The sequence below is a fragment of the Nannospalax galili genome, unplaced genomic scaffold, assembly GCF_000622305.1.
Source record: "Nannospalax galili isolate Female #2095 unplaced genomic scaffold, S.galili_v1.0 scaffold398, whole genome shotgun sequence".
Taxonomy (NCBI): Eukaryota; Metazoa; Chordata; class Mammalia; order Rodentia; family Spalacidae; genus Nannospalax; species Nannospalax galili.
Genome location: NW_008341813.1, coordinates 185634 through 206728, shown reverse-complemented (window position 1 = coordinate 206728; position 21095 = coordinate 185634). Strand labels below are relative to the sequence as shown.

The window sequence follows — 21095 nt, the reverse complement described above, 5'->3', positions numbered from 1 at the left end:
AGACAACAGTGAAAAATGCAAACAATATGAATAATCAAGACAATATGTCCCCACCAAACCCCACCAGTCCTACAGACCTGTTCTACAATGAAAACTGCCTAGAGGAACCCCAGAACACAGAATTCAGGATAATAATTTTAAACAAGATCAAAGAATTCAACAAATTTAAAAAACAAGCAAACAGCTCAAAGAACTCAAAAAGGAAAATGATAAATTCTTGACTGAAGCTCAAGAAAATACAAATATGGATGAATAAAATGAAAGACAGAATTTGAAAAGTGAATTCATGAAAGAGATAAACATACTAAAGGAAACTCAGGCTGAAATTAAGAAAGAACTGAACAACTCAATAAGCCAATTTGAAATGACAGGTAAAAGCCTTATCAACAGAATGAATTAAATGGAAAACAGAATATCAAGACTGGTTGATAAAGTTGAAGAATTGGGCCATTCAAGCAAAGATATAATTTTTTTAACATAGGAATGAAATATGCAGTAAATGTGGGACACCATGAAAAGACAAAATTTATGCACCATAGGCATAGAGGAAGGAGAGGAATACCAGGACAATGGTTCAACAAGATCTTTAACAGGATTATAAGAAAATATCCCTAAATTAAGGAAAGACATGCCCGTGGAGGTACAAGAAGCACACAGAACACTAATTAGACAGGAGTAGAACAAAAACTCCCCACAGCATATCATAGTAAAAACACTAAATTTGCAGAACAGAGAATACTGAAAGCTGCAAGAGAAAAATAACTAGTCACATAAAAAAGAAAACATCAGAATTACAGTTGACTTTTCAATGGAAGTGATGAAAGCCAGAAAAGCCTGGAGCAAGGTATTTCAGGTTCTAAATGAATATAGATGCCAACCCAGAATACTTTACCCCTAAAAACTGTCTGCCATAATTAAAGGAGAAAAAGTTCCATGACACAAACATGGTGAAAGAATTCATGTCCACCAAACCAGTCCTACAGAGAGTACTCAAAGCAATACAAAAGACTGAAGAGTGTAATGACCCTACACAAGAGGCCACATAAAGAAAACAAATGAAGGTATAACTATGGAAACACAAAATAAGACCAGGAACACAAACATAAATTAAAATGACAATAACCAATATGTACCTTTCAATAATGAATTTACTTCCAATGGACTCAACTCCCCAGTCAAAAGGCACAGACTAATTGAATAGATAAAGAAAAAAAAATTTTGTTTGTTGTCTGTAAGGCAGTCATCTTACTTTCAAGGAAAGCACTATCTTAAGTTTAAAGAATGGAGAAAAATATTTCAAAAAAACAGCAGTAATAAATAATCGGGTGTTGCAATTCTAATACCTGACGAAATAAATTTCAAACTAAAACTAATCAGAAGAAATAAAGAGGGCCACTTCATTCTGATAAAAGGAATGATTATCCAAGAAGATATTACAATCATGAACATATAGACACCAAATTCTAGTGACACAATTTCATACAAACAGTACACAGAACTTCAAGACACAGATTAACCCCAAGTCAGTAGTATTAGATGACTTCAATACCACAGTCTCCAATAGACAGGTCAACTGAACAAAGGACAAACAGAGAAACATCTTAATTAAATGACATCATACATCGAATGGACCCAATAGACATCTATCAAATATTTCACCCAATCACCAAAGAATACACATTGTATTCAGCATCCCATAGAGGTTTCTCTAAAATAGATCACATACTCGGGCACAAACAAACCTAACCAAACAAAAAGATTCAAGTAATTCAATGCATGCTATGAGACGTCAACACAATGAAGTTTAAAATCAATAGCAAATGAATCTCTAATAACTACATGAACTCATGGAGATTAAACAACATATACACGAATAATGAGTGGGTCAAAGAAGAAATCAAGAAAGAAATGTATTCCTGTAACTAAACGAAAATGATAATACAGCCCCCCAAAACTTCTGATGCACATTAAAAACTGTCTTAAGAGGGAAATTTATAGCTTTATGTGCCTTCATTTTAAAAATCAGAAAAAGCACAAATAAATGACTTAATGATACAACTCAAGAATCTGGAAAGGCAAAAGCAAAATAAACCCAAACCCAGCAGAGGAGAAGAAATAGCAAAAATCAGAACAGAAATTAGTGAGATAGAAGCAAAGAAAACAATACAAAGAATCAATGAATCTAAGAGCCACCCCTTTGAAAAAATAAACAAAATAGACAGAACTCTATTCCAGTTAACCAAAAGAAAGAAAGAGCAAATCCAAATCAATAAAGTCAGAGAAGAAATGGGAACATCACAATAGACACTAAAAGGATCTAGAACATTTTAAGTGAATACTTTAAAAGCCTATACTCTAATAAATACAAAAATCTAAAGGAAATGAATTCCTAAATTCATAGAAATTATCACAACTAAACTTTGAAGAGATAAACAGCTTAAACAGAGCATTAACAAACAAGGAAATTAAAAGTTATTAAAAGCCTCCTAACTAAAAATATCCCAGACCCAGATGGAATCACAGCAGAATTTTACCCAACCTTTAAAGATCTACAACCAATGCTATTTAAATTATCAAAAAAGAAACAGAAGGAGAACTTCAAAACTCCGATGACACCAGTATTGCTCTAATACCCATAATAGGAAAAGACATAACAAAAAATGAAAATTATAGGCCCATACTCCTAATGACCATAGATGCCAAAATTCTCAAGAAAATACAAACTCCATAAAGACACACATCTGAAATATCATACACCATGATCATGTAGGCTTTATTTCAAAGATGATGGGTGGGTGAGTATACATAAGTCAACAGACATATTAAATCATATAAATGAACTTTAAAAAAAGTCCACATGATTTTCTCAATGATGTAGAAAAGGTCTTTGATAAAATCCAACATGTATTTATTATAAAAGGGAATTGTACTGGATGGAACATACCTCAACATAGTTATGGTTATGTACAACAAACCAACAGCCAACACCATTGTAAATGGAGAAAACCTGAAAAATTCCCATTAATATCAGGAAGCAGACAAGACTGTCCACTGTCCCCACTCCTTTTCGATCTAGTGCTTGAAACTCTTGTTAGAGCAACAAGACAAGAGAAAGACATTAAAGAAACACTTGTTTGAAAAGAAGAGGTGAAATTATTTTTATTTGCAGATGATATGATATTATACCTAAGAGAAAAGTGGCAGGTTACAAAATCAACTTAACAAAAATCAGTAGCTTTTCTATATACCAATAACAAGCAATCTGAAAAAGCATTTGTGGAAACCCTCCCATTCATAACAGCCTACATATCTAGGAATAGTGCTGGGCGTTGTGGCACATGCCTTTCATCCCAGCAGAGGCAGGCAGATCTCTGTGAGTTTGATGCCAGCCAGTTTACACAGAGAGTTCCAGGACAGCTGGGGTTACAGGGAGATCCTGTCTTAAAAAGATTAAAAAAAATATAGGAATAAACCAAACCAAAGGCATCAAAGATCTCTATAATGAAAACTCTAAGTCTTTGAAGAAGGAGATCGAGGAAGACAGAGGAGATGGAAAGACCTTCTGTGGTCATGGTTTGGTAGAGTCAGTATGTGAAGCTCATTTGGTAGAGTCAATAAAGTGCATCCTACCAGTAGCACTTTACAGATTCAGTGCAATTCCAATAAAAATTCCCTTAACACTCTTCACAAAATTTGAAAAATTCTTCCTAAAATTCACATGGAATTATAAAAGACCCCGGATAGCCTAAGCAATCCTGAGAACAAAGAGTAATGAGGGGGAAGATTGCCATACCAGACCTCAATCTACATTGCAGAGACATAGTCATAACAATACTAGATATTCTCCATATATTTAAAAATATTTTATTTATTATTTTTATTTTATGTATGAGTGTTTTTCTCACAGTATGTGAGTGCACCCCTGGCATGCAATGCCTGCAGAAACCAAAAGAAAGTGACTGATCTGGAACTGGAGTTATGGATGGTTGTTAGTTGTTATGTGGGTGTTAGAAATCAAACCTAAGTCATCTGCAAGATCAGCCGGTGCTCTTAACAGCTCAGCCGTCTCTTCAACCTTTCCCCCTACATTTTGAAGTGAATAAAGTTTTAAAGTGAAAATTTTAAAAAATCTCATTTTAAAAATATCTAAAGCAGCTTCATAATCACAGAATTTATAATCCTCTGAATTTTTTTCAAATTTGTTTTATTTTTTGTGTATTTCATACACAATATCTCAAACAATCAGTCCCAACCAGCACACTCACATAGCACCCCCCCAACTGGAACCCATATATTCTGTCATCCTTATTAGGCCCACTGTATCAAATCAGCATCCTCAAATGTTCCCCAGTGAACATCCATCCACTGAGGTCTAGTCAGCCTGTCCAGAGTCTCTTGTTTTAGGAAAATCAGCTCTTCCTCATCTAGCAGTAATCAGTTGCTAATATTTCTTGATCTAAGATTGGGGTCTGCTGTTCATTTCCCCAGTTCTATGCTGGGTTTTGTCTGGCTGTTTGCATGGGACTTGTATATGCTGACACCATTGCCATAGAATCATATGGACAGGGTCCCAGGAACTTGTAGGACTCTGTTTCTATATGGTTCTGTACCTCCTCTGGCTCTTACAATCTTTCCATCCTCTCTTCTCTGATGGTCCCTGAGCCTTTGGTGGGTGAAGTTTAAAAAGGAGTCCTGTTCAAAGACAAGCATTCAGCAGACTCTTGATCTACAATGCTTTGCCGATTTGTGACCTTTTGTGTTCCTGGTCCTCCACTGAATTAGGGAGCTTCATTAATGACAACTGAGAAATTCTTTACCCCTGTTTTATGTTCCTTTAGCCTTAGGTTTAGAGGTTGCATTGTAGATGTGTCACTTAGGCCTGGGAAATTCATAGTCAATGTCTGTGTGTGGCCAGTTGTAGTGCTTGTTGAGAGTCTCCAACTGGTACAAAATGAGCTCCTTTGATGAGTGGTGACTGGGATATTTGTCTATAAATAGAAGGATACATATTTTTCTCATAATAAGAAATAACATTAGGGATGTGACAATCTTGGGGTTTTCTCTAAGATTTATGACCACTCTAGCCATGTGTATTTGGTTATGTTTACAGTACCCCACTTGAGTTTCCTCCCATTCAATGGGCTTTTAGTCCAGTTAGTTGTTGATAAAAGTGCCAAGATAAAAAGATAAAAAGCCCCCAAGATAAAAGTGCCACTACTGCACCAATGTCATATACTATAGGCCATCGATGTGGTTATTTGAAGCTGGTGTTGGACCATAGATTGATGTTTTCCCTTGGCACCCTCACTGTGCTCTCCAAAGCTATGAGAGCTAGCCTTCAGGGGGAGTGGTTTCAGGTCATTTCCAAACATGTTGCTCTAAATCTTGTGTACGAAGTACGTTCTGTCTTCAGCAGTTGGGTCTTACCTTCAAGTTCTGGGAGGCCATCAAGGTCTGTGGCAATATCCTATGTAATTTTGGAAGTCTCTTGGACCACCCTCAATAACAACTCAAAGGAAGCTTTCTCCTATCTGGCACTGTTTCCTGTTATGTAGCATTTAGCTACACATGGACTCGTGTAGTACTGTATGTGTAATTTGTCATTAGGTTTCTTGTTATGTAGCATTAACTACACATGGACTCATGTAGTACTTATGTGTAATTTGTCATTAGGTTGTTGGACTAGTATGATTCCATCTGTTTTTTTCTTTAACTGGCTGGGCATTATTGCCCCTCCTCTCTCCATTCAGCCATTGTATCCACATGTAAAGTATCCCCATTTTCTCCATTTCTCCCTTGACAATACGAGTCTCCTATGGTTCCAGTTCTCTTGAGCTTCTTCTTTCCCTTTATCCCAAAGTTGCCTTGTATAACCCTGCCTCCCCCTTCCAAATAACCCCATTTTATCCACTTCTCCCTTAGTAATGGTACATTTCCACAATGGAGTTCAACTCTGTGGTTAAAAAAAAAAAAGGATGGTTATTAAATTTGCAGGTAAAGGGTTGATACTAAGTGAAGTAACACAGACTCAGAAAAACAAACAACATATGTTCTCTCTCATATGTGGATCCTATCACCAAATTCTTATATGTGAGTTTGTACAGAGATGTAACTGCAGGAATCAGAATAATGGAAAGGAAACAGGGAGGTAAAGGGAAAGAAAGAACCCAAGAGAGAAGAACAGTAGGAGACAAGTGTTACTAAGGGAGAAATCCTCTGAATTTTTATACTTAAGAACAATTCAAAGGTTGCCACCCATTATAGGATCATTTTGGTTTCCATTTTTGTATGGCCTTATATTAATAGAATATATGTCTCTGAATTAATATCGTTGCTACACTTTTGGGATTTAGCATCATAGGAATTCAGCTTTCTCTGTAGGCCTTTCTCCCTATGTCTCCAAAGGAGCTCAATTATCTCTGGGTTGCTTAGCTTGTGATATTGTCCATAAATTCCAGGATTCCATAATTTCAGTCCCGTATTTCAGCTGAGAACACATTTTTGTCACATGTGAAATCTTCTTTATCAAAATTCTTTTTATTTTCCTAGTGGAAAACTCCTTCATTGTCAAGAACCTAGGCTGTGAGTCTCTGCTCAGAATGACAGTATATGGGCTTCAGTGGGGGGTGGCTATAGGAGGGTGCCAGTGGGGATGGGGGGGGGTATAAAGATAATTAAGACTGAGATGTTCTGTATGAAATACACAAAAAGTCAATTAAAGTATATATATATAAAATAACCAAATAGATAACTGTTTCTTATTGGTGATAATATAGGAAAATTTGTTTTCCTTTCAATTTTTTATTTTGTGTAACAGTTATTCTATCAAGAATAAACCTACAATTAATATAACTAAATTGATAAGATTGTACATTAAAGTTGTTTTAAAATTTTGCTACTTACATACATTCAGGAGATATACTCATACACATAAAATAAAAGTAATAGTTAAAATATTTTAAAAACTTTGCTACATAACTTTATAAGCATTTGTGTGTGTGCTCATAAATCTGTGTTACCTTCCACCATAATATAAGTAATGAAATGTCTTGCAAAATTAATACTTTTATATATTCATGTATTTTATGCATCTGAAGCGCATCATATAAGGACTGGAAGGCCATAATGTGGTGCATAGTTTGGTCTGAGCCACACCTGAGCATACCTTGTGCGTAAGGAACAAGGAAGTTTGGACTTCATTTGAATGATAATGTGAAACCTAAATTACTTTAAGCAGGAGTAGAGCAGTTTTAGAAGACCAGATTATTGTAGAAAGAACAAATAATGAAGAAATGAGAATTATATGTGACCAAGTGCATTACAGAAATATTAGTGATGAAGAGAAAGGATGCCCTTGAGTGGCCACAGGGAAGTATTTTTGTGTGTGGATGAGGCAGGCTAGTTTGCTAATCACACTTGCCTAATAAGCAGCTTTTCATAATACAAAAGACACGAAAAGACAACAGAACCTTCAAAAAGATACAGTCCAGTTTTAACATGATTCTGGCCATTCCATTCTAGCTCTTTCAATATTATGAATAAGTGACATGTTTATTAAATAGAATATTTTTTTCAGTGGTTATGAAGTTTCAGTTTTATAGGTTAAGTTCTGGAGATTTTGCAGTGCAACATTATAAGTAACTACAGTTTGAGGGTATATCTCATATTGTTTGCAACACAATAATAATAATAACATAATTTTATATGCACCTAAGTTCTGTCTTTATGTTTTTAAAGGTTCACTAGGACTCAACTAAAAATGTTAAGGTACGTCTCCTGTCCCCATTATATGATTCTTTAAGTTGAAAAAAATCACCTAACTTTCCATCACACCATGGTTTTGTAAGCTTATCATGTCAGTGCACAAAGTAGAATGCAAAAATAGATCCAACCTCTGATCTTCAGCTCTTCAACATAGCTTGTTTCTGGGTATCTTTACGAGTTCATGGCAATGATTTTTAAATTAATTTTTGTGAATTTCATATGATATATTTTGATTGCATTAGATACTCTCCCCCACCTGAATGCCCCCCACTATCACCCACCCAATTTCATGTACCCTACTTAGTATATATGTATATAACATATATTTAACATATATATTTGTATATATATATACAATATATATATAATTATATATAATATATATAAAGACCTATTATACCAGATTGTATAAAAGATTAATGAATATTTATATTAACAACAACGATTTGGCTATAAAATTAAGTTTCTCTGAATTCCATACTAAAACCCCAGTTTTGATAATTTCTTCATAAATAAGTAAGCCAAGCAACATTGAGAAAAAGATAATGTAATAAAAGGACATCCATTCAATTTTACAAAATTTCTGGATATGTAGAAATGTTTAGATAAAGGGTAACTGTATTTTTAGAGAAAATTGTTGCTTTAGCAATACTCCAATATTTTAAGTTTAAAATTGTAAATTGTGATATGAACTAACCAGCTAATGGCTAATATTGAATCATAGACTCTTTCAAATATTTCAATTTATAGCCAAGAGAGGCGTGGACAGTGAGAGCACCCTCGAACAGCCATATGTTCTCAAAGGCATAGACCACACAGTAACTACTGCAGAAAGCAAAAAAGGCATGTGGTGGGAGACTGCATGCTTCTCCTCACTGGTAAATGGAGGTGATATCAAATAATTGAGCATTGTTGTAACTTGCTTTATTTAAATATAGTAGATTTTAATTTTTCTAAGTATTAAAACACGTATCTAATGAAAAGTTTCTGTTCATTGATTTTAGTGTTTTACACAATTACTATTTTTAAAATATTTTAAGTCAACTAAATATTTTATATATTTATTGAGGAAAAAATCTATAATAGTATTTATGTGGTAATACCATCTAGGATAATTGAAGATACAACAAATATATATTTCATATTTATGCTGAGATTTCCCTAGATTCAACGTTGTTAACTGTAAAATTTTTGGCAGTGATGAGAGTTAAACCCCAGCATTATGATAGGAAGGCACTATACCACTTAACTACACATCCAATTCATACAATATTAACCTTTAAGTTTACCTTCAGTTGTTAAACCCCTAGAACTGTCTAGCAATTTATTAATATCATGTATTATTATGAGAGTTGACTTACAAAATTCATTCTGTTGTGGCACTGAGAAGTATACTGTGGTGACTGTTTTAAAATGTCATTTAATAATGATTCTGCTTGGGGAAAGCAACATTGGAAAACATACAGTTTTCCCTCACAGGAAAATGTCTGCAGCTTTCAAAGATTTCAATAGCTCCAAATTCCAGGTATCAGAGTTCATTCTGATGGGATTCCCGGGCATCCACAGCTGGCAGCACTGGCTCTCCCTGCCGATGGCAGTACTCTACCTCACAGCAATAGGGGCAAATGTCCTCATTCTCATCATCATCTGTCAGGATCCCTCTCTGAAGCATCCCATGTACCTTTTCCTGGGCATCCTCTCTGTGGTGGACATGGGCCTGGCCACCACCATCATGCCTAAGATCTTGGCCATCTTCTGGTTTGATGCCAAGGCCATTAGTCTTCCTGAGTGTTTTGCTCAGATTTATGCCATTCACTGTTTTGTAGGCATGGAGTCTGGCATCTTCCTCTGCATGGCTTTTGATCGCTACGTAGCTATTTGTTATCCTCTTCGATACTCATCAATTGTCACCAATTCCTTGATCTTCAAAGCCACCCTGTTTATGGTGCTCAGAAATGGCTTGTTTGTCATCCCAGTGCCTGTGCTTGCAGCCCAGAGGAATTACTGTTCCAGGAATGAAATTGAGCACTGTTTGTGCTCTAACCTTGGAGTCACAAGCCTAGCCTGTGATGACAGGAGGCCAAACAGCATTTGCCAGTTGCTCTTGGCATGGCTTGGAATGGGGAGCGATTTAGGCCTCATAATCTTGTCATATACTTTGATTCTACGCTCTGTACTTAGAATGAACTCAGCGGAAGCTGTGTCCAAGTCTCTGAGCACGTGTAGCTCACATCTCATCCTTATCCTCTTCTTCTACACTGTTGTTGTAGTGATTTCAGTAACTCACCTGGCAGAGACTAAGACCAATTTGATCCCAGTTTTACTCAACGTGTTGCACAACATTATTCCTCCGGCCCTTAACCCTATGGTGTATGCGCTCAGGACCAGAGAACTTAGGCAAGGCTTCCAGAAGGTGTTTTGTCTGGGCTTCCAAAAGAAATAACACTCTAGAAGCCTTCTCCATGGTATATGTTGACTTCAGCTTCTTCTAAACTATATGGTGTAAATTCCAACAGGATGGAGGGGGTATGAATGCTTTTGAGATCTCCTTTTCATATTTTATGCAAAGAATTGTGAAAACTTCTGCCAAGAACAAAATCTTTTCATAGTAGTTTTAAAACTGACGAAATCTAAGTGAATGCTTACATTTGAGAACATAGATGGGCTGTCTACTAAACTGATCAAATGGCATTTAAAAACATAACTGATTATGTGCATGTACTGTCTGAAATAAAAACCAATGTAATAAGAAATGTATGAATTATAGGGCATGCTTGTGCTTTGTTAGCTGTGTCCTGTGAGAAAAGCCCATCTGCCTGACAAACATCATCTCAGCAGTAAGTGATGCAGAGGCAGTCATAGGGAAGCCTTACCAGACTGTGCTGGAGTGCTACTTAGCACATGAATGGATGACTTTGCTTTCTCAAGCAAAACCACATATATATGGCTGCTTCTTTCTCTGTCTGCCTCTTCAGATTTGTTCTTTGTCTTTTCCATGAAGCTCACTGTCTAGAGAGCTGGTATTTTGTATTTTGAGCTCAAGCTCCCTTCTCTTGAGACAGTCAGTTGGACTGAAACAATGGTAAGCACACAGGAAAGAGAGCATGAATCGTTTGATTTGGGTTCCTCAGTCATCCACATCTAGGCTTCTTTGACATCAGGTTTCTGAGTGTATATGTCATAAAACATGTCAGGTGGCCCAGCCACTGCAGTTCTTGTGTCTATTCAGTAACACTTTTCTCTTTACTGTTCCCATAAGTACAAAGGAAATAATAAAAGATTTTTCGTATTAATTGGTAAGAACCGAGTATATATTGTTACATTGAGCTATGTGATCCCTTTTCTCATATGTGTGTATCTGTGAATCTCTGTGCTTGCATGTGTGAGAGAGGTGTAAAAAAGGGAGAATGGCCCCATTCCTCCTGGAACAGGCCAGTCTTCCCTGCCTCTGTGTATGTAGCCAGGCTCAGATCCTGGCTCTGATGTATATTGAACTTGAAGGGCTTTTCTTAAAAATATACTGAAGTAATTACAAAATAACTATGTAGAATGAAGAACACAATTGTTCCTCTTTCCACCATCTTCCCAGCTTCCACCATACAAAGAGAGAGAACATGAAGTTGGAAGGGAAAAGCAGGGGAGGGGAGGAACTGAAGGGGAGGAAATGGGGGTGGATTGGATCTAAACGCATTTGTTGGATAGGCGTGTCCTCCAAAAGAACTAGCCACAGCTGAATGTCTGTGCCCTAAGACACTACAAAGACAGAGGGAGAGACAGTCACCCCTCCCACCCAATTGGTCAGCATCAATTACATGAAAGGGTGGGTCTAAGAATAGACACAGAGCAAGCCAGGGAGGTGGTGGGAAATCACCATTTTGGCCTGTGCTTGGGCAAGCACAGATCTTAAAAGCTCAGCCGAGATGTAGGGGAAAGAATCCATGGGCATCCATTCCTTTGTAAGTAACATCCTCCCGGATGGCATAAGCTTTGCTGGCAAGCCCGAGTAAATATCTTTATTACCCAAACTGCAGCTTAGAGGGGCATTGTGTTGGTTTTGTCAGTTTTAAGGACCATGTGGGACCTGGGAGCTGAGAAGGTTGTAGCGCACCTCACAGAGGACCCAAAAGCTGAGAGAGCGAGTGCGGGCCTCCCAGGAGAGAATTTGGCTTTACAACATTATATATGTGTATGAATATTAACTAAAATATTTTTAAAAGAAAGAAGAGCAAACTTAGAGAAGGTGGAGACTAGATGGTGGTGAGCACAGGGTTTGACCGGAAAATTACTGAATGAAGAACTTTGTTGTAGGAGAAAGTCAACGAGAGAATGAAATGGGTCAGGAGAGCAGGGTGTGAGTTTCACTGAACAAAGTTAAACAACTTTGCCCCAAGTGAATTCGTTAAACTTCCCATCTAGTTATACTGCATCTTAGATTTAGCTGGTAGACACTAATTTTTATCGTTTCTGTAAATTGGAGGCCATTTCCACTTAGCTTACAGATATTTAGGAAGTAAAGCAAAGTAACACGTGGAAGTATTTGGCAGACGGCAAGACTTGATAGGTTTGATAGGCCAGAGAGGATCACTGGTCCTGGGCGATGAGCTAGCTCAATACCTGCTTCTGTCCTCTTCTAGAGTAATTGTGACATTCACTGTTAAAGTTCAGTAGCCATGTACTGCTTCCTCAACCATGCGCATGGCTACCACTGAGCTGGCCTGAGGCTAAACATTTGTTGTAAGTAGGAAAACCCAGATGTACCATAATATTGGAAAATCAGAACTCCAGTGCCCTCATTATCAAAGATGCAAGGAAGGACCACACAAGCCTTCCCTCTTACCCTTAGAGAGCCAAATTCTTGACTACCAAGGCCTTTGAACAGGAAGGCCTGTGGAAGTGGAGTGGGGCACACTGCTAGAGAACCAAAATTTGATTAAGAAATAACGTGTGGTGGGCAAAGCTACACAGGGAATATCTTTAGTGTATAAATATATTTTGATATATTTATAATTAATCATCAACTTACACAACTGTGGATTTTGTGAGCTACAAGAACAACCAGCCTGGCAAGACATGCTTACCAGTGCAGCAGGCATATACATTATGAGAGCAGCCAATTACTTTCTATTAGATTTAAGTGTCACTTTATAAGATGGAGCCCATGCCTGACATGGATATCAGACCTAGGAACCTGTGCTTAACAGGTCGTAGGTCATAGGGGCGAGCTTAATACTAGTATTCTATAAAATATAGTATTAAACTGACTCCAAATGACTCTGTCATATCCATAGAATAATTCATCTCTCAACTCTTATCAGAGAAGCTTCATCATTCAGCAGATGATGATTAACACAGAGACCCACAACTGGGTAAGATGTAGGAAATAAGAGGCTGCCAAGTGCTTTTCCCTGAACAGGACACCTATATCAAATTTCTGCTCCCAAGGTCCAGGGATCATTTTGGAAGAGGAAGTGGCAAGACTGAAAGAGCCAAAGGTTGTGGGGTGACCACAGGGAAACAAAAATTTCCAGACAGTTTATATGAACTCATAGCAATGGTGATAGCATACACATGTACCATGTAAGTTTTAGTCAGACAAAATCCCAACATAGGTGTAAGGAAATGGGTAAGAAACCCCAACCACAGCTGAGGAGCTATTGACAACCAATGGCTGTTGGGAGGGAGAAAGTCAGTCTCATTTAAGGGTGAGACCCTTGAAAGTTTGATCAGGCTCCATCAGATGGACCCACACCAAAGAGCATTTGGGGATACAAGTTTGAGTCTGTATAATTAGAATACATGAATACATGAACTTGGGTGGGGGCAGTGGAGTGAGTGCAGGTGAGTGAGAGGGGATCTAAATTTGATCAACATTTACTATATGAAATTCACAAATATTCAATTTTCAAAATGCTTGAAAAACAGAGAACATATCCCAGAAAACCTGTACTTTATCATTGAAATCTACCCGATGACTTTATAGACATACACAGGTGCCAAGGATCTGAGTGCAACCGATTATGACTAGTAATAATCAGATACAAACAGATTAGAGACACATGCACCAACATCTCAGTGTTAGTAGCAAAAACAATGAGTCCTAATTAACATGATGTAAATTTTTATGTCTCCTCCTCCAATATAACTCATTTTTAAAATTTGTTGATTTTTTTGTGTAAAGGAAATGGAGATCTTTTCTAAAGGTTAAAGACTCATTCAATTTTATGTCTTACAGAGTTTATACTGAGATCAATATTGTATAACTGTATTAATACAACTGTGAATCTAAAATTTTTATAGCCACTTTTGAAAGAGATGCATCCTTGCTCTGGGGTGTGTTACTGAATATGTTAAAGCTGTAATGAAATGCTTCTTCTAATCATGTGGTTATTAAATTAAAAAAATTAAACAATACTAATAATTAAAAAAATTCTGATAAGTAGTAAATGAGGAAGAATTTTTCCAGTTTGCTTTTTCCTTGTGCTGTTCGTAGAAAGCTCATAGTTGGTCGCTCTCCTTGGCTCCTCTCAGTCCCTGCTGTATAGCCTGTACACAGTGAATTAGTTTTAACGAAGTGTGAAATATTCTTAACAAAAGGTGGGAGTCAATTTTGAGGACTATGTATTCAAACTTTGTGGTTTTGCTCACTGTAGGGAAATATTTTCAGTTCTCTTGGGCACATATCTAGGAGTCGAATTGCTATACAGGAATCACCAACCAAATTTCCATAGTAGCTGCACTCACTTTATATTCCCACCAGCAATATACATATTGGAATTTTCCCCTATCTTTACCAATACCTGTTATTTTTAATTTTCTAGGGGGTGCTCTGGGAGAGTGTCAGTGAAGAAGGGGGTGTAAAGATGATTAAGATTGATTAAGATGTTCTGTATTAAATACGCAAAAACTCAATAAAATTTACAAAAAAAAGAGAAATTTTCATCTTTGTCATCTTAATGTGACTTGGTATTTCCTGGTTTTGATTTGCATTTCTCTAAGGACAAATGATACTGATTTTTTTTCTCTTCTTATCAGTCTTTAAGTTCTACAGAAAATAAATCTGTTTAAATTCTGTGAACGTTTTAAAATTGAGTCTGTAATTTTTTGACTGAACTTGCACTGAGGAATGTCTGGGCACACTAACTTCACTAGAGAAGCTTTAACACAAATGACAGAATTCATGAAATCCAGGGGTGGGCTACGAGAGGGGTAGAAAGATGATTAAAATGTTCTCTATGAAATACACAAAAATTCAATTAAAAATTTGCAAAAAAGAATTCTTCATATATTTTAGATCCAATACCCTTACTAGATATGTGATGTTTAGGTAATTTTCTCTGCCATGATATTTTTTCTTCTTTTTGCCTTTTTTTTCCCAATGTTCTTGAATGAAGATTTAATTTTGATGTTCTCTAGTTTGTTAATTTTTTGTTCTCGTGCTTTTGGTATTGTATTTAAGAAAATGTTGTCTAAAACAAGGGCATACGTTGCTTTAAGGTAAGGTGGTAGGGAGGGCAATAAAAAGTAGAAAGGGGAACACTAGGGGTGAAAGGAATAAGTGGGTGAAGGGGGTGAGACATGGGGAAGAGGAGCCCAGAAGGGTATTCAAACCAACATAAGCATGTGTGAAAATACAACAAAATGGCTTCTTTATATGCTAATTAAAAACTTAAAAAGACGTATGAAAATAGTATCCCCACAAGTCTCATTTCTGACAAGTACCATCCTGTTTTCAACATCTGTTGGCCAGTTATTTAGATTCCAAACAGTGGAAATAAGATAGTACTTGTTTCCCTGTGTTCATAGACCAACCTTGGCTCTGACAATCTTTCTGCCCCATCTTCCACAATAGTCTTTGAGCCATGGGGGGATGGGGGAGGTTCAATACAGGAGTCCTATCCAGGAACATGCATTCCACTGTCTCTTAGTCTCTAAAATTTAGCCAGTTGTGGCCTGTGTGCATCGCCTTCTGTTGTATAAGGAAGCTTCGCTGGTGAGAGTTGAAGGATGCACTAGCGTTCTCTCCACCCCCTGTTCCGCTATGTTCTGTGACCCTTAGGTATTGAGGTTTCACTGTAGATGTGTAACCTAGGGCTGGGCATCTCTTAGACATATATATTCTTTGTACATGACCAGTTGTGGAATTCTGTAATAATCTACATCTGTTGCAAAAAGAAACTTCTTTGATGAGTCGTGTATGGTACATCTGCCTGTAAACATAAGGATCCATATTAACCTAAAGGCAAGAAATTTCATTTCACTAGTAGAGGCTTTCAGGCCATTGGAAGCTTGCTTGTGTGAACTTTTGACAATGGTGGTATTGTGCACAAGATCCATGCTGACTTAATCAGACAAGGGCCTAGTGTGGAACGAAAGCAGTGGACAGTGGGCTGGCCCTAGCCTGGTAACTGTTGGCAACTTATTACTGCTGTGTGAGGGAGAGTAGGTATTCCTTAAGATTTCTAGATAGGGTGACTAGATTTCAGTGGATAACTTGCATGGAAGTACAACTGGGTACAAATGCTTGACCAGATAGGACTTAACATATATGACGGAATGCATGAGGTCTGGTGCTGGTAGGGTATGTGGTGGCGTGGATGGGGGTCTAAATTTGAGTAAGAATTATTGTATGAAATGCACAAAACTCAATAAAGAATTTTTTAAAAAGACACTACTTGTGGGGTGTCACGGTTCAGTGACCACAATTCAAGCCTGAGGGGCTTGGGGGGCCTGAGGTATAGGCGCAGAAGAAATCAGGACGCAGGGGATGCAGAGGCGTGTGAACCAGTGCATGCTTTATTCTAAGAAGCAACCTTATTTATAGTACAACAAGAGGAAGAGAAATGTTCTTCTCAAGCCAAATTACCTCATCATGATATTTACAGTACTTTTATGATATTTGCAGTACCTTCGTGTTCCCCAGGCTCAGCCCTTTTTGGAATTATATCTGTCCCTCCACGCTTATCAAACATTCTGTTCTTTACTTATAGCTTTATTAGCTACACAGCTTTGTTATACAAGCTTACTTAGGTAAGTTTAACAGGGTTCAAGGAACAGTCAGTCTCATGATAGGAATAACTGCAGAAGAACATCCAAGTTCCCAGGGAACTGAGGCCTCCCGTTCCAGCTCTGAGTTTGCTTCAGATTAGAACTTGGGCTTTCACAGTGGGGGCCAGGGGAAGGTTGGAGGACGTTGGCTTATTTCACTTAATATAATGTCCCCTAGGTTTATTTGAGTTGCCATGGTATACAACCCTATGGTAATGGATAAAATCATGTTCATTGCATGTATGCATCATTATTTCAGTTTTTTTTTAAATTTTACTTTTTTGTAATTTTTTAATTGAACTTTTGTGTATTTCATGTGGAACATCTTAATCATTCTTAATCATCTTTATACCCCTTCCCCATGGGCACCCTCTCATTGCCCACCCCCACTGGAATTCGTACTTCTGTCATTTGTGTTAAGGCCTATCAAGTTAGTTTACCCTGGCGTCCCTCAACACAAGTTCATCCACTGGGGTCTAGTCAGCCTATCTGGAGTCCTTCCCTCTAAGAAGATCAGCTCTTCCTCACCCAGAAGTAATTAGTTCCCAATAGTTCTGGGACTAAGATTGACACTTGTTGCCCATTTCCACAGTTTTGTGCTGGGTATTTGTCTGCTTGAGTTTATATAGGTCTTGTGCATACTGATACCATTGTTGTAGATTCATATGAGCAAGGTCTCAGGAGCTTGTAGGACTTTATTTCCATATGGTCATGCACTTTACCCTTGATTTTACAATATTTCTGCCCCTCTCCCACAATGGTCCCTGAGCCCTGGGTGGGTGGAGTTTAATATGTATCATTATTTCATAATTCATGTGTCTATTGATTAAGATTTTGATTGATTTCCCCTCTTAACTAGTGCCCATTGTGTGTTGGGATGACAGACTGCTCCATATTTGTTATACTTCCAACACGTTGCAGGTTTTCCTTTTTACACTTCCTCCAATTAAAGCGAAAACAAGGGAGACGAGTGAGGAAGACTGCAGATAAGTCTGAATGGTCCCTGTGAATTAATTTTACAGTATTTATTTCCCTGTACATCCAATTTAAAAAGTGTCTTATATTACCACCATCCAAAGAACAGACACACAAGTCTTATTTGTTTTAAGAAGATGCCCCATGATTCATACCAAAGGAGCTATTGGCATACAGTGTGGCTTTCAAGTTAATGGACTTATTTACTCATTCATGGTTAATTTGTCCTGTCTCCATTTTCCATATTAATATTTTTCTCAACTCAATGAAATTCTGAAATGAAGCTGTTGACCAGGGGTCCCACAGACCCTAAAGCAATACTGGCCATTGCTCTGATCTTGGTTACACACTAGAATTTGATGGTAGGACCCTATTGCTCAAGACAGTCCATGCATGAGTTGTAGAACAAACAAGGAAAAGTCAAACTGGTACTGACTTCAAAGTTTCATCTCTACTGACTTGATATCATAGTGCTTGAAGGTGCTATTCATGCCACCAGAAGAAAAATTAACAATTAATCTTATCCAGCTGTGAATCCTTCATGCTTCAACAGCTGGCCTGGGAAGATATGACAACTGGTACAATAGTGGCACTAATGTTATGGGAGTAACCAATAACTTCTGATTGGATTCTAGGTCCACTCTTAAGATAGGGCCAACACCTGACACTGATATCATCCCCAGGAACATGGGATTAAAAAAGGTCACAGGCCATAAGGGAAAGGCTAATCCTATTATTCTGCTAAACAAGCACAATATCAAACTGACTCCTAATGACTTATTGTTATATCCATAGATTAATGCATCTTTCAGCTCTGAGCTGAGAAGCTTCTTCATGCAGCAGATATTGATTGAAACCAACACCTGGCCAACATGCAGAGAATGTAAGACTGAAGAGTGCTTATCCTTGTATATGACACATATATCAAACTTCTGATCATTGTGGAAGAGGAGGAAGAGGTGGTAGATCACCACAGAAAGTAGAGTTTTCCAGAGAGCTGGACTATTACTCATATGAACTAATAGCAATGGTGACAGCATGCACAAGTAGCATGTAAACCCAAGCAAGACAAAATCCCAGTATAGAAGTAAGGAAGGGGCTAAGGATACCCAACCCTAGCTGAGAAACTATTGGCAATAGCTGCTGGGATGGAGAGACTCAGTCTTCTTTAAAGATGTCACTCTTAGTAAGTTGCCCAGGCTGTATTGGATAGACCTACACCAAGGGCACTTAGGAACACAAATTTAAAAAGCACGTATAAATTATGATAAAACCACATACATAATATATGTGAAACCTGGGGGGAGTTTCTAACAGTAGCTGCAAATAAGGGAGAGAGTCTTAATATGATAAATATTTATTGTGTAAAATTCATGAAAATTCAATAAATAATGAAAAATTCAACTTATGTAAAGAATCAAATACATGCTAAATTTGGGGAAATATCTTACTTATCTTACTCTCAAAATGTTCAAATAAATAAAAGACATAAACCTCAGAATGTCTAGAGGGAAAGGGCAGGTGGCAGATGTAGTAACTGAGTTAAATTCTCACTGTATATAGAAGGGTATCTGGTGGCTCATTTAATGTTCAACATAACCTATAGTAAAAGAGTCATCCGAATGAAGAAGAGGGAAAATATAAAAATGCCAACACAATCTGTTTAAAAGAATGTTTCTGGAAAGGAATATATGATGGAGATTTTGAAGACAAAAGAATTTATAACTGTGACCTTGCCTGTGATTTTGTTATATTGTATATAAATATACAAATATAATTTATACTATTTTTAACAAGATTCTGAAAGAAAATGAAATACATAGGAGGGAGTATTAGAGAGGAAGAGAGAAAGGAGAGATAAACAATGCTTAGCTGGTGTGAAAAACCAGAGGGTAATGCATTAGTTCAAAGCCTACTGAAAAATTACAAATACAATATCTCTATATGTTACCATGTGCATAGCTGAAGGATATATAACAAGAAACAGTACCAGACAGGAGAAACTGCCCTTTGAGATGTTGACCAGGGTTGTCCAAGAGACTTTCCAGCCCTTGGTTACCTCCCAGAACTTGAAGGTAAGACACTATTGTTGAAGACAGGACATACTTTGAATATAGGACTTGGAGCAATGGAGCTGGAACTGACCTGGGAGCCACCTCCCTGAAGGCAAACTCTCATAGTTTTGGAGAATACTATACAAGCTGCTAAGGGAGAACAGAAGTCAATGTTTCAACCCCAGCTTTAAGTTCTAATACCCACAACAATGACCAGCACAGTAAACTACATTTGAGCAGTACTGACACTTTTATCTTGGGGGGTGATCAACAGCTACCTAATTGGACTTAATTCCCACTCAATGGGAGGGAACTCATGTTTGGTACTGTAAATAGTCAAATACACATGGGTGGAGAGGTCATAGATCTTAGAGAAAACCCAAAGACTGTCACATTCCTAAAGAAATGTGATTTCTTACTATATGGTAAATATGGATCCTTGTATTTACAGTGGCCAGTCACACTCATCAAAGAAGCTTCTTTTGCAACAGATGGAGACCATTACATATTTTCAAAACTAGCCACACACAGAGAACAAGTATCCAATCCTACATGACACATTTACAATGGAACCCCAACACCTAAGATTCACAGAGCATAGTGGAAAAAGGAGTAGAGAGAATACTAATGCATTTATCAACTATTATCAACAAAGCTCCTTCATGTAACAGAGGGTTATGAATACAAAAGACCACAAATGATCAAAACATAGAGTAAGATTCTGTTGAATGTAGATCCTTGGATAAGATGGACTCCTATATCAAACTCCATCCACCCAGGGCTCAGGGACTGTTGCAGAAGATAGGGTGGAAAAATTGTAAGAGCCAGCGGAAGAGGTGCATGACCATATGGAAACAGTGTCTTACAGGCTCCTGGGACCTTGCTTCTATGAATCTACAGAAATGGTGTCAGTCCATGCAAACTCAGTCAAAAACTCAGCATAGAACTGTGGACATGGACAGTAGTCCCCAACCTTAGCCGAAGAACTATTGGCAGCTGATTACAGCTGGGTGAGGGAGAGCTGATCTTCTTTGAGGGAGTGAGTCTAGATAGGCTGACTATAACCCAGTGGATTAGCTTTCACCGAGGAACATCTGAATATACTAACTTGATTCAATAGGCTTTAACATAAATGACAGACTGAATGAAATCCGGTGGAGTAGGCTGGGGGGGGGTATGGGAGGGTATGGATGGGGGAGGGGTATAAAGATGATTAAGATGTTTTATAGTAAATACATAAAAATTCAATAATTTTTT

At 37.5% G+C, this 21095-nt stretch overlaps 1 protein-coding gene across 1 annotated transcript; it reads left to right on the top strand.

Annotated features, from left to right (window-relative positions):
- The first annotated feature begins 9247 nt into the window (after positions 1–9247).
- On the top strand, positions 9248–10207 carry LOC103737540 (olfactory receptor 56B1). The gene has a single exon (XM_008837360.1). The coding sequence runs from the start codon at positions 9248–9250 to the stop codon at positions 10205–10207; it is 960 nt and encodes a 319-aa protein (XP_008835582.1).
- The last annotated feature ends 10888 nt before the right edge of the window (positions 10208–21095 follow it).